This window comes from Paralichthys olivaceus, chromosome 18 (assembly GCF_024713975.1).
Source record: "Paralichthys olivaceus isolate ysfri-2021 chromosome 18, ASM2471397v2, whole genome shotgun sequence".
NCBI lineage: Eukaryota > Metazoa > Chordata > Actinopteri > Pleuronectiformes > Paralichthyidae > Paralichthys > Paralichthys olivaceus.
In genome coordinates, this window is record NC_091110.1 from 6,237,227 (window position 1) to 6,250,159 (window position 12,933).

Sequence of the window (12,933 nt, forward strand, 5' to 3'; positions counted from 1 at the left end):
CTTAACCCACACAGCTCCCACGCCCGCAAGGCATCATGGGTCAGCAGCGCGTGCTCCTGCTGCTTCATCAGCTGTTGGAGCAGGGCTGCAGCTCAGAGTCGACACAGTTCAGACCCGATTATTATGCAAATACAGGTTGGAATAAAGAGTCTTTCTGCGCTCAGCCAGAGAGCTACAGTGGGCTCAGGCACTGAACTCAACTGGAAAGACCCGGCACGGCAGCTCAAAAAATGGTCTCGAAACAAGAGCTGTGTTGTTTCTGATTACAGTTGTTCCATTTATTGAAGCATGAAAGACTCTTACATTACACAGAATTCTTGTAAAGGAAGAGAAACAAATCTACATTTTTTTGCGTTTCATTTACTAACTATTACTGTTTGTGTAAACAACTCTGTAATAGAAAATCAGATAAGATAGAATATATTGTCCAGAAGGAAATTCATCTTGGACACGTATCAGTACAGTATCTGCTTACATTACATACATTCAATCACTATCTTCTATACACACACACTTACATAGCACAAATGCTGTTATCAACCACACATTGCAAACTGCCCACTGTATTACTCATACTTTTAACGGCAAAATGTGCATTACTTACATTTTTGCTGACAACTGTCTTCAGTTTTTGGGTTAAGGATGAAAAACAGCCAGTGTTTTCCACAGACCTGATGCAGTCTGTGGCGGTAGCAACCGTGCACCTCCGAGCACATACAGTTCGCTGTCAAATACAACAGAGCCTAAATGACAGGTATACAGACATTAGAGTTAAAAAGGAATTCTGGCATGTGAGAGAGCTACTCTGAAGGCCACTCGTGGGTATGAACACAGCTGTAGCTGAAACTATGAGGTCTGACTATCGCCGTGTAAGGTAGAAACTTTACGGACAATAGTGCAAGCTTGAGAGTGGGTGAGACCAAGCAAAGGCAAAAATTGCCGCAGCAGCCAAGTAATAAACCAAAGCAAAACACTAACCAAGAGATGTAATATATTTTTGGCCCATTATGAAATTGTGGTGGAATAAATTAGAACATGGTGGGCCACAGACCAGATCATTCTTGGGAAAATGTCAGAGCTAATTTCAACCACATGATCCATTTTAAATGTCCAGATTTGAGTTAGTTAGTTAGTTAGTTCTTTCTTTCTTTGTTTTTTTTAAAAGGAATATTGTGGCACATTCACCCAGATCTTACCCTCATCGAAGTTGCCATTCTGACCACTGGTTAAAATAATTTTGCACTGCTTCATTGTTGAGAAGTAGAGTTGGAAAGACCAGACAAAGTGATTAGCCATTTCATGTGCTTGAGTAAAAATATTATGTTTTGGTAAACTTGAGAAGTTTCCAAATCTCTAAAGTGGAGGTGTTAAGTTATGACCCATTATTAGAGACAGTGGCACACACAAATTTCCTCTTAAGGTTTGACCAGCATAGTGATAGTAGTAAATGTGATGCTCAATATCTCACTTTCAGATAAGCCTCAGAATCATCTAGAACATCCTCACTTTTCTAAAAAAAAAAAAAAAAGCTCTTACAAAGAATAGAGGTGATAAAATGTCAAATATTAGCTTTCTCATTTGTTATTCCTCTCTGTGTGGGTGTTGCGACTGACCTCAGCTCACTTTTTCGCCTACTCACTCAATTTCTATTGTTCAAAAATAAAGAGCTTATAATAGAGAAGAAATCCCTCATATCAGGCACAATGATTGGATCAGTGTACAAAACTTTTTTTTTGAATTCTTCTCTTACATGTGTTTTCCTGACAGGTACTTCATTTGTGTACAATTTCCCTTGTTATATATTGGTGGCATCAATTCTATCAACTTTAATTTTATAACCGGTTTCTTGGAAAAGTGTGTGAATGTGCACATGTATGAAATAGTATATGAGTTTTCCATGTTTATTTTATGTACATCTTTAGTGTGCCATCATTGGTACATCATTTTCAGATTTAAGTAGCGTTAATGGTCAAGTGCTCACTTTATTTTGATGTGATAAATAAATTTGGTCATAAAACTAAGCCGCAGAACAGAACTATATCTCAGTGTGTTTTTTACTTTGTGTAGGCATATCCCTGTCACTATTAAAAGTATTTATCACCGGATAGGATGACATGTAACAACCTCAGACTACTTTTGGTCGTATTTAATGCCTCGAGTGTAAGTACAGTCGGTCTGGAACACAGATGCATGATGGGAGAAGAGAAAAAGAGCAGAAACATGAATATGGGCATATTTGTGTGTGGTATTGTGCAGCTTAAGGCCCCAATAGAATTTAATAAACTTCTATTAAAGTAATTATATTATTCTGCTTCCTCAACAAATTTACTTGTCGCTTACAATTTGGAGGAAACTGCCAATAAAGATATGTTCTGACAAGCTAAGTTCCAGGGGTTTAACATTGTGTAATTTGATGTCTCTCACTAATGCAGAAGAGCTGCTGTTTGTCGAGTTGAGGTATTGTGGTTTTCTGCTCAGCTGGAGCAAACCTCTAACTGTTCCCTCTTCTCTTCTGGCAAACTAAATCCTATAATTTGAGGTTTGGAGTCACTGACCAGACATCCACAAAAGCTTGCAGTTTTCAGAGGGACCCCTGGCCCTCACACACACACACACTCACAAACTTCCCAACTATGAAGATTCCCAGTCATATAGCTATTAAGAAATAACATTGTACTGCATTTTTAGAAAACAAGGTGTTTAGTAACACCAGTGTTTTTGCTGCTACTGTTTGTTTACCCTGATACCAGTTTCCCCTTTTGACTCGTGATAGGCCTGGTGGTCTAGGAAGTGCATCTATGGCAACTTCTTGTTTAGCTGGAAACGGCTAACAAACTTCTTTTTCTTTATGTGTGTGTGTGTTATTTTGTGCTATGCCTTGAAGCGAAGTTCCCTCAAGGTAGGTCAAGCGGACAGAGAGTCTTTTATATCTGTGGGATCGCACACTGTCTCTACAATACAGCCTCAACCAGATGTCACTGTTAACACAGCCCTGTCCTGTCTGCCCGTGATCAGTGGCTTGCCGCTCTGTCTTCTGCTGAACACTGTGTCACTCTGAGGTTTATATGTGTAGTGTAAATTTAAACGGAACATAAACGAGCGATCACATTTCTAACTTTCACTCAGACTTTCTCTGTGTGCTCCACTCTCAGTTTTGTTCCTAGATTGGGTGGTACGTTGGTAGATAGGTAGGTAGGTGGGTAGATTGGTAGATTGGCACATAGGTAGGTATGTAGATTGTTAAATTTGTAGGTACACAGGAAGGTAGATAGGAAGATTGTTAGATTTGTAGGTAGAGAGGTATATCTATGTGTAGGTAGTTTGCTAAACATTGGAAGGTATTTAGGTAGGTAAGTATATTGGTAGTTAGGTAGGGTGGTAAATAGGTAGGTGGGAGGTAGATTGTTAGAGGGGTAGGTAGGTTGGTGTGTGTGTAATAGCATAGCAGTATCAAATGACAACAGGATGTGATGTGGCTGCAGCACAGTGGCTTGTTTTGTGGGTTTGTCATCTGCCAGGTTACCATAGCGACGTTTCTTTACCGTCATCATTTCTCAACACAACACATTCATAACACTTTGCATGCACCTACACCAGTAAGGCACATATCCATGGTTGCATGCTCACGTAGATTTAAAACAGCTGGACTTTCACATGTGCTTTTTAGCTTTCCCCTGGATTGCTATTTTTTTGCAAGCTGTGACGATCATTTTCCACCAAGGTATTATCTGTCATCCGTCATGTGCCGGATATAATGCAACTTTGTGTCTGACGGGCATTTTGGCTCTGACATCCTCCTTTTCTTCTGCTATGTCATCTATAACGAACCCATATTTGTGTTAGTGTTAGGATGAAGTCCTTTAAATGTTTCTCTCAGGACTAGGACAGATCAGAGTTATGTTCCGCACAGTAACGTGGCTCCAGTTATTTTTTTCATCTGCAGTCAGCAGAATGAATGTTGATTGCAATCACAGGTTCATAAGGTGACTCTGTTACAGAAAGACCAATTGAACCACGATTTATGTGTGGACAGGCCTCAGATCTCATTGAAAGAGGAAACAGATATGAGTACTTAGCTGCACAATCACACACATACACACAATGCACATACACACACCACACATGCTGTCTAGCTGAGATAATCTCATCTCCATCTGTTTGCAAGGGATCTGTAATAGGCTGCTCCCGCTGTGTTTCTGACTGCCCACTACCCTTCTTAAGACGGAACTAGCTTAAAATAATCAACATTATCACTGGTAAAGAAAGGCTAGACTGGGCGGGCAATGGAAATCCAAATCCCTCCTTTTTCTGCAGCCATTGCAGGCTACTGTTTTATATGTTTGTCCTGGCCTACATATAGTCTAATGCCAAAGGCTGTTGCTGGTGTCGGACGTCGATGTGCAGCTGTGACCGTGCGTCCACGACCTCTGTGTATATATGTACATGCATGAACACTCATATGCACAAATGTGTCAACCCATGTGGATCGTTATGCTCTGGCTGAGTGTGTGCGTGTATGGGTGTTTGAGTATAACCCATATGTCTGTGTTAATCAGGGAACACTGAGGTGTAGTGAAGAGAGTGTGTGTTTGATGTGCATGTTTGTGTTCTTTTTTCTTCAGGCACGACAGCAAGCTCAGATGAGACACCAGATGGCTGCTGACAGTAAGAGCGATTACTCCTCCTATCTGCAAAAGTTCAACCAGGAGCAGAATGACCATTACTACACAATTATCCCCAACATATTCCAGGTAAAAACAACAGCAACACAACATATAACATGCTTCAGTCGATTTGTCATTGTAGATAATTGCACAAACAAACGAGCAACCAGTTTTTGGGGTAACCAAGTTATTTAGCCTGCCCACCCAAATAGCTTTGCCTCCACCCAAGTATTGTTTGGGGATTTTTGTCTTTCAATGTGCTGTGCAAATGTAGCCGGACGTGCCCACTGATTAAAAAGTTGGCCAGAAAGGTGCATTCGTGTGCAATCATTAGTTGGCTTGTGAATTCAGTGCTGTTTGCTGGCCACCACCCCCACTTCCCTCAGGTCCAACAACTAAAAATAAATTCTCAACATGTGGGGAAACACTGAGGATAACAAACCATCAGTATTACAGAGTGCAGCTAATTTGTGCATTGTTTATTTTGACAGATTGTGAGTCAGTGTTTATGATATAAAAACTAGGCTTTCCATATATATATATGTATATTCATAATCATGTCTTCATGATATTTCACTCAATAAAGGATGAAAAGATAATAAATTCATCAAAGATTTACCATATGCTCATTTACAATATACAGCTCTCGCACAGTTTCAATTAAAGCTGGCTCAGTGCATAATTTTCAAAGTAAGCCATGTCCAGTCAAACTGTACTCTTTCTCAGTAAAGCATGTGTTTACGTATAAATAATATGTGTCCCAATTGTAATGTAGAAACTTCAAGACATGGAGGAGAAAAGAATCGAGCGGATAGGAGTGTGCATGAAGACGTTTGCAGATGTTGACCGCCAAGTGCTGCCCATCGTGGGGAAATGTTTAGACGGCATGACGAAATCAGCGGAGTCCATCGAGCCCAAGACTGTGAGTACACTGAATGAGACACAAACACACACACACACACCCACCCACACACACACACACACCATCATACGGGACATATTACTCACTCAGCTAGGCTGTCTGTCACAGCCCACACACTGCCCATTAGGCTTTCACTCAAGCAACAAGTGTGCTGGTGGGTTGAGTCTCATGGGGGCCTATTTAAAAATACAAACAACCCACCTGTGAACAAAAAAGTGATGTGGCAGGGCAGCGTTTTAGCTATCAGAGAATAGCCAAAATGATTCAATCTATGTGTTGAAAAACAATGAGCAGCGAGCACACAATGTATTTCCCCCATGAACTACTCTCAGTGGTTGTTTGAAGTTTCTGAAAATACACACCGTAGTTCCCCCATAAAAGGGACGTTCCACTGATTTTACAATGAAAGCTCAGTTACTCTTGTGTATTTCTTAGACGGGGAAAACAATTGCATGATATCTTCTTTTAGTCTCAAGAGAGATTTGACTGATTACATCAATGATGGGTTGGGTTTGAAACTTTCGAAGAAGCCCATATCACAAACTGGAGGTAAAGGTTGGAGAGACATGAGTATTTTGGAGCTGATGAAGTCTAATAATAGATGCTACTGAGATGCATTATGGGAAATGGACACTAGACCTGTACTAAAACAGAATATTAAAAAATATATAAAGGGTTGACTTGAGAGCATTGCATCACGTATAGGCTGTGTCTGCCTTCTTTGGAAGTTTCACTCTTGATGGACACAGGCATTTCTGTCAAGCTTGGTTTGCTCATGACTAAATTCTACTGTGGAAACTTCTAGTGATCATGTTTGTCCTAGGTCAAATTTATTACTATGAGCGGTTGATTATATAAAAGAATTGTGTAGCTTATTTATGATAGTCCCAGAACCTGAGGGAAAGTATATGACAAGAGTACAGTGTTTTAAGCTCCTTTTATTTTCCATATAAAACTTCTTCAAAAGAAATATACTGTTATTGGCTTTATGTCTGTCTCATGGCTTATTTATTATTTGGACACTGAGGAAAAAGGCCAGATTCTCCAACGATGAAGGGAAAAATTGAAAAAATTAAGAGTTTGATATATTGAGATGTCACATGTTGGCTGCCTGCCGTATGACAAAAACCAAGATTAGCTCCAGGGATCACATACTATGTGTGTGCATGGCCTGGCTCCAGGGAGATGACTCCAGCCTGTGACTGTCTGCTGCAGTAAACAACAGCAGGGAATAACACATCACATGTTCCTGCCTTCTCTGTGTCTCTCTTCCTTTCTCTGTCTTTCATGTATACAGTGAACATCAGCACATCTTAAAACCTCTGATCCCATAGCTCTAACCAGACCCTCTGCCTTTATCAGCACAGATAGCACTCCCCACTTGATTTATGTGCTTCTTCCTGTGTCAGGAGAGTGTGGTCATGTCCCTGACCTCAATGTTCCATGCCTGCAGATTTAGATTTTTTCCTCTTTCTTCTGTGGCCCACTAACAAAATATTGGCAGCCGCTCTCCTTTCATGGTACACTCACAAACTGTTTTCAGGCAGAAACTACTTACCAACAGGAATCATTGTGTTGCATCTTATCTCCAGACCTGCAGGACAATCTTCTGAACAAACAGGAACCCCTGTGTTTAAACATAGCTTATATTTTTAAAAAGTTTTTAAAAGATAGTATTATATTTTTAAAATTTAAGCAAGAAAATGGAAGAAAACTAGAATGGCTGTCAATAGAGCAAATACCTCTGCCAAGGCCAAGGTCCATCAGTCTCAGTATTAGAAACCACATTTAATTTCACTAGATCCAGGTTTTCATTTGGATTTGCACTAAATTACACAAAATTGTACAAATGCCAGATTTCTTTTCATGAAGATCTGTAAATTATTCTCTGAGAAATCAATGAAGATGTAAACATCTTACAATGTTAAAGAAAGAGAAAAAATTGTGTTGGCTTTGCCCCCTGATCCAGATCCACACCAACATTTTATGGACTCTTTTCCGACCCCTTAATGCATCCTCCTACCAAGTTTTGTGGAATTCCATCCAGCAGTTTTTGCGTAATCCTACAAATTAACAGACACACAGATGAAAACATAATCTTGGCACTGATTGCTGTGACCTCTCCGTTCCCCACCAGGACTCTAAACAGGTGGTGGAGTCCTACAAGTCAGGGTTCGAGCCCCCTGGAGATGTGGAGTTCGAGGACTACGGCCAGGCCATGAAGAGGACGGCGTCCGACACCAGCCTGTCCAACTCCAAAGAGGGCAAGGAGAGGCCTGCTGGCAAGAGCAAGGGCAAACTGTGGCCTTTCATTAAGAACAAGAACAAGGTAACACGTGAATGCACACTCAACAAAGAGTCACTTTTACGCTCAAGCGTACGGCAATGCCTCACATTTGGAGGTCACGTTGCGCTTTGGGGAGATTTTTATTGGTTGTGTTACTTTATGTTGGTTTTGTCTCGTGAAATAGTGGCTATACAAATATGCTATCAGTGTAGTATCTTTTACATTTCTATTATTATTCTTTGACTTCTGTTAAGCTGAAGATCTTTTTTGCCAGTTCTCTGTTAGTATTGCCATTTTTGTCGTTATTATTTGCCACCCCCTATTTTCTCCTCCCTGGCAATCACACTCACTGATTTTGGAGCCTCCCTTCTGTAACACACACTAATGCATTTCCACTTTCAACTTGTGGATGGACTCATCTGGCAGATATTAACCTGATCTAGCAGTCTTCCTCCACCGTCTCTCCACTGACTGGTGATCGGGCCTCGAGTCGCCTCCTTCAGTTTCCTGCTTCTGTACAGTATAAACTGATCTCTGACTGCCTCACGGGCTGGTGGCACTGTTGGTACTGAATTAGATCAGAGCATGAGTGAGTAACTGGGTGTGTGTATGGAAGAGGAAGGATGGAAGCAGGGTGTGTAGTTCTATATGAGAAACCCCAGCTCACTGACCGTACAGAAAATGGTGTAAAAACTTGTGCTCAAACTTTCAATCATAAAATACACATTGTCTACTTCATATTTTTTCTTATCTGTAGAAACCAGAGATTGTATATAAAGATGGACGACATCTTCGGCTAAAAATTAAGCCAATTAAGTAGTATTTATCACATACAGTTCTTTATTTAGTTTATTTTAGTTGAATTAAAAAAATCAAACATAATACACATTCCATGAATGAAAAAAGCTACGCCTTTCATAAAGACAACCTCAATACGGATGGCTATCCCTTTTTGAATTACTTTCTTTTCACAAATCACATTATACAATCTATAGCCATAGCCATCAACTATTACTCAATATGTTCATACTGTTTGATATATTGATATATATGTAATATATAATTAACATTTTATATCATTTAAATCTATGTCCAAATGTCACGATTGACCCCAAGACTGACTTGAGCACATGAATCTCTGTGACCTCGAAACTTCCACACCACGATTACTACTGCGCAGACTGTGATGTAATCAGCACAAGATGGCAGCGTTCATATCTGGGATATTTTTTGCATTTCTGGATAGTGGGAAGAAGTGGAGACGTGTCGTTCATCTTTATAAACAGTCTATAGTAGACACATAGGTAACCAACATACTTAGGATTCATTTTTTGGGAGCACAGTCATACACAGAGGTATCTCTGCATATGAGTATATGAGAACACTTTACTTAAAAATAGATGTGGATATTTCAGTATAAAAGCACCATGACTGTTCTGAAAGAACCAGGGTCTATGGGGATTTCTCAGTTTCTGTTTTTGTAACTAAGGGCAACTAAATCTCTTGCCCATGCTTGCGCACAGTGTGGTGTCCTCGAAATCGTCACTGCTTCATATTCTTAACTCCTAAACTGGTTCATGTATTATGCACTCACATGTTTTAGGACTGAGATAAGCAATTAGCGGTCTCTGATGATGACCTCAAATTCAGCGGCTGGCATCCTCAGGGATGTGGTGAATTTCTCGTCCGAGCTGGCATGTTGCAGAGTCGGGAAATGGAGGGGAAAAAGGATTTCTAAAGCAGAAATCTGCATGTGCTTTGACTGAAACTCTTTGCTATTTGCTTCGTCGCTTGCTTTAACACAATTTACGCTGCCTACTCACTCTGGTTGTTTTTCTTCTTTTTAACTGTTTTTTTATGTTTTATGTGTTTCACATTTTTTTCTCCACAACATAACTACTGATAAACTCGGTTCGATGTTCCTTCGGTTGTCTTTTATGTTCTGTTTGGGTTTTCTGTTGTGTGATTATTTTTTAATATTTGTCGGAGGCTTATTTATTTCGTTTTCTGTTCCCTCCTCCTTTGTCTTTTTTCGTTGGTTTCTCGCCCCCTTTCTTCTTCTTCTATGTTTATTCCTCCTTCTCCTCCTCCTGTCCATCTCGGCTCCCTTATCTTACTGGTAGCTTATGTCCCTGTTAACGTCCCCCCACCAGCCCCCACCTGCCCCCCCAGCCTCATCCCCGCCCTCACCCTCTGCTGTTCCCAACGACCCCCAGTCTCCCAAGCAGCAAAAGGAGCCCCTCTCCCACCGCCTCAACGACTTCATGGCCTCCAAACCCAAAATGCACTGCCTCCGGAGCCTGAGGCGAGGGGTAAGTGCGTGTGTGTGTGTGTCTGGCAAGCTTTTGTGCACGCGTGTCCGTACACCTGTATGAGCTCAGAGCTGTGTACCTGCTACTCTGTATGAGTGAAGTAATATATTACCTCTGTTGCCAGTAGCTGAGTGACTCTATAAGTCAGCAGTGTGACCATATTGAGCCACAACTGCTTTTTTACATTGCGCTGTCAAAATCAATGCTATTATTACTTAGAAAAATTATATAATTAGTACAACAGGCTCCTCACCTACCTTCACTCATACAGTGCTCAGGCTTTGTGCTTCGCATGCTTATGTAGCGCTTAACTGTGAATTCATCGTACTTGTCTGACTCACCAGCAGTCTATCCATCTTGTCCCTTCATCCTTCATATTAATCGTGCTCACAATGACAGTCCCTCCCTCCCACCTTTCCTCCTTCTTGACAGAAATTATCAAAACCCCTGAGCAGTAGCATGGAGACAGCAGTCGCTCCCCCCCTGCACTTCTCTGCTGGACGCACTTTTTTCATTTTTTTATTTTGCATATGATTTGAGAAAAAGTAGAGGATTTAATATCACAAGAGAAAGCGAGTCAGGGGTGTGGTTATGGCAGCAAGCTGACATTTCAGTGTGAAGAGAGAAGGCCAAGTAATTTTAGAAGGCTTCCTGGAGAGCGGCTGTGTCAGCACCAGCAGAGGGTCTTGGTGGGTGACGTCACCCGTTCCTCTTCAGTCCAGTCAGTGTGTGTACAGACTGGGTTGCTGGGCAGGGGTTAGGTCATTGCGTACCTTCCTGTTCCGCACCCCACCCTCCAACTCTCCCTGACCTCAGGAATGGGTGGAACTCACCTTCCAGGCCCCACAAATATAGATTTTTTTTGTTTATGCTTGTATTTTGAAAGGGTAGCAGGTACCCAAAGTAAAAACATCAGTGTGAATGGGTGCTAACATGACGTCTGAAAAAGGCCAAAAGAACAATGCAGTGCCGCAGTGCAGTGTGTGAGAGTATTGTAGAGGAAACGATTGAAGGTCAGCAGAAAAAAGGGAAGTGTGTATTTTTTTCTAGCGTCACACAGATCTAGCAGGAAGTGCCTGTTTCTCACAGCGGAAGTGCTGCAACAACTCGAAGAACGATAAAAGAATGTTCAAAGTTAAATCTGATGCATTGTTTTCAACTAACATAGATTCAAAAGATTAAAGTTTGACCTTAGTGTAACATTTCATGCACAAATATAAAGTTGAATGATGTTTTTGAGGCCATCAGAGGTCAGAAACTGTCATAGCAGAAAATCAAATTCTCCATTTAAATTAATTCTTCTTCTTCTTCTTATTATTGCTTCCATATCTCATAACAACACATTTAAATGATTTGTTCTCCTCTTCATGTCTCACAGTTTCCTGTTTATGTTTTTCATGCATATAGATGTTTAGAAGATTTAGAGTACATTTTATTAATTTACGATATACGTGTATTATTGGTAAATAAAGGCAACAGATGGTGCAACTGTTAATCCAGTAAAATGACAAGAGGTCCTATTAGGACACGAGCTCCACTGCCTCACTGACACAGAGAGTTTAGATTAATGCCTCTTAACAACTGCTGATGTAGAGTAAGAGCAGTTCTCACCTCCATCTGGTCATATCAAGATAACTAGTGCTAATACTCTAACACCAGTACTACAGTGTCTTCTGTTCTTGTGAGAAGGAAGGCTTACGTTTAACAGGGTATCTGCAGGTGTTGAAAAGTCTTACAAGCTTTAAGAGATTTTAAAATGTCATCATTTGTTTTCACATAGGTCTTAAATCTGTTCTCTTATTCATTATAAGATGTTTCTGATCTGATTGCAGACTGTGTGAATTGCTGTAATAGTGGATTGTGGAGTCAGTCTACAGCACTGTCACTACTTCTAGCTGCAGTAGCTAGGAAGATCATTAGTCATGTTTACATTGGATACCAATATTCTGATATCAATGTGACTTAAAGACAAAAGTTTATACACTTTCATTTAAACATGATGACTTTATCCTGAATAAGGTTAAAAATACACTGAATAAACAAAAATCTAATTAAGACATGGAGTATTCTGACCTTAGTTACATTATGTAGACGCGTACGTCGTAATCGCATTATAGCATCTTTCTGGAGTTGTGGCTAGGATTAACCCTATCGATAAACCAACTGTTTGACGATCAAAATAATGTCTCATTGATATAATAAAGTTAATCTTTGAAGTATTGGTGCTCATGGAAATGTCTTCAATGACCCATTAAGGGCAAGTGTGGGTTTAACAAGAACCCAATTTAAATCTAAAATTATTTATCCTCATAAAACGGAGGGTACAACCATTTTTATGTGTCCTATCTGGGATCAGGTTGAATTCATTCTTATAGTTTTATGAATTAAGAATTAGTTATGTATTGCTGCAAAGTATTACAAGTTGAGAAAGAAATTGATATTTCTCAGCAATATCATATGTTAGCTCCTGGTGCTCTATCATGCTGTCATACTCTGGACAGTATGATCATGAAACATGTATTGAATGCATTTAACTTTAACTTCAAAGGTTCCTAAAAAGTCTTAAACCTAATTTAGTGAACCCTGAAGAAACCTACTTAACAATTTCTCAAAACAAAAGCAAGATATAAAACATACTTTTAGTTTTACTCTGTGGTTAAAGCTGCAGCAAAATAAAGAAAGTTTCCCTCTCCCACCGTATAAAAGGAGAACAAAGCATCACATCAGGGATTAAAATAGTTTTACCAT

The 12,933-nt window shown here is 40.1% G+C and overlaps 1 protein-coding gene across 33 annotated transcripts in view; it reads left to right on the top strand.

Moving 5' to 3' along the window:
• The window catches only part of fnbp1b (formin binding protein 1b), a 59,565-nt gene that overhangs the window by 32,674 nt on the left and 13,958 nt on the right, over nt 1-12,933 (top strand). For 9 of the 33 annotated variants that reach the window (XM_069513190.1, XM_020082316.2, XM_069513189.1 and 6 more), the window contains exons 7-9: nt 4,623-4,751; nt 5,440-5,586; nt 7,724-7,915. In XM_069513190.1, the coding sequence (XP_069369291.1) occupies nt 4,623-4,751; nt 5,440-5,586; nt 7,724-7,915 (468 nt within the window). Of the gene's footprint in view, nt 1-2,884; nt 2,900-4,622; nt 4,752-5,439; nt 5,587-7,723; nt 7,916-9,996; nt 10,186-12,933 lie in introns of all 33 variants that reach the window. The other 24 variants (XM_069513172.1, XM_069513170.1, XM_069513158.1 and 21 more) reach the window with 7 other exon arrangements.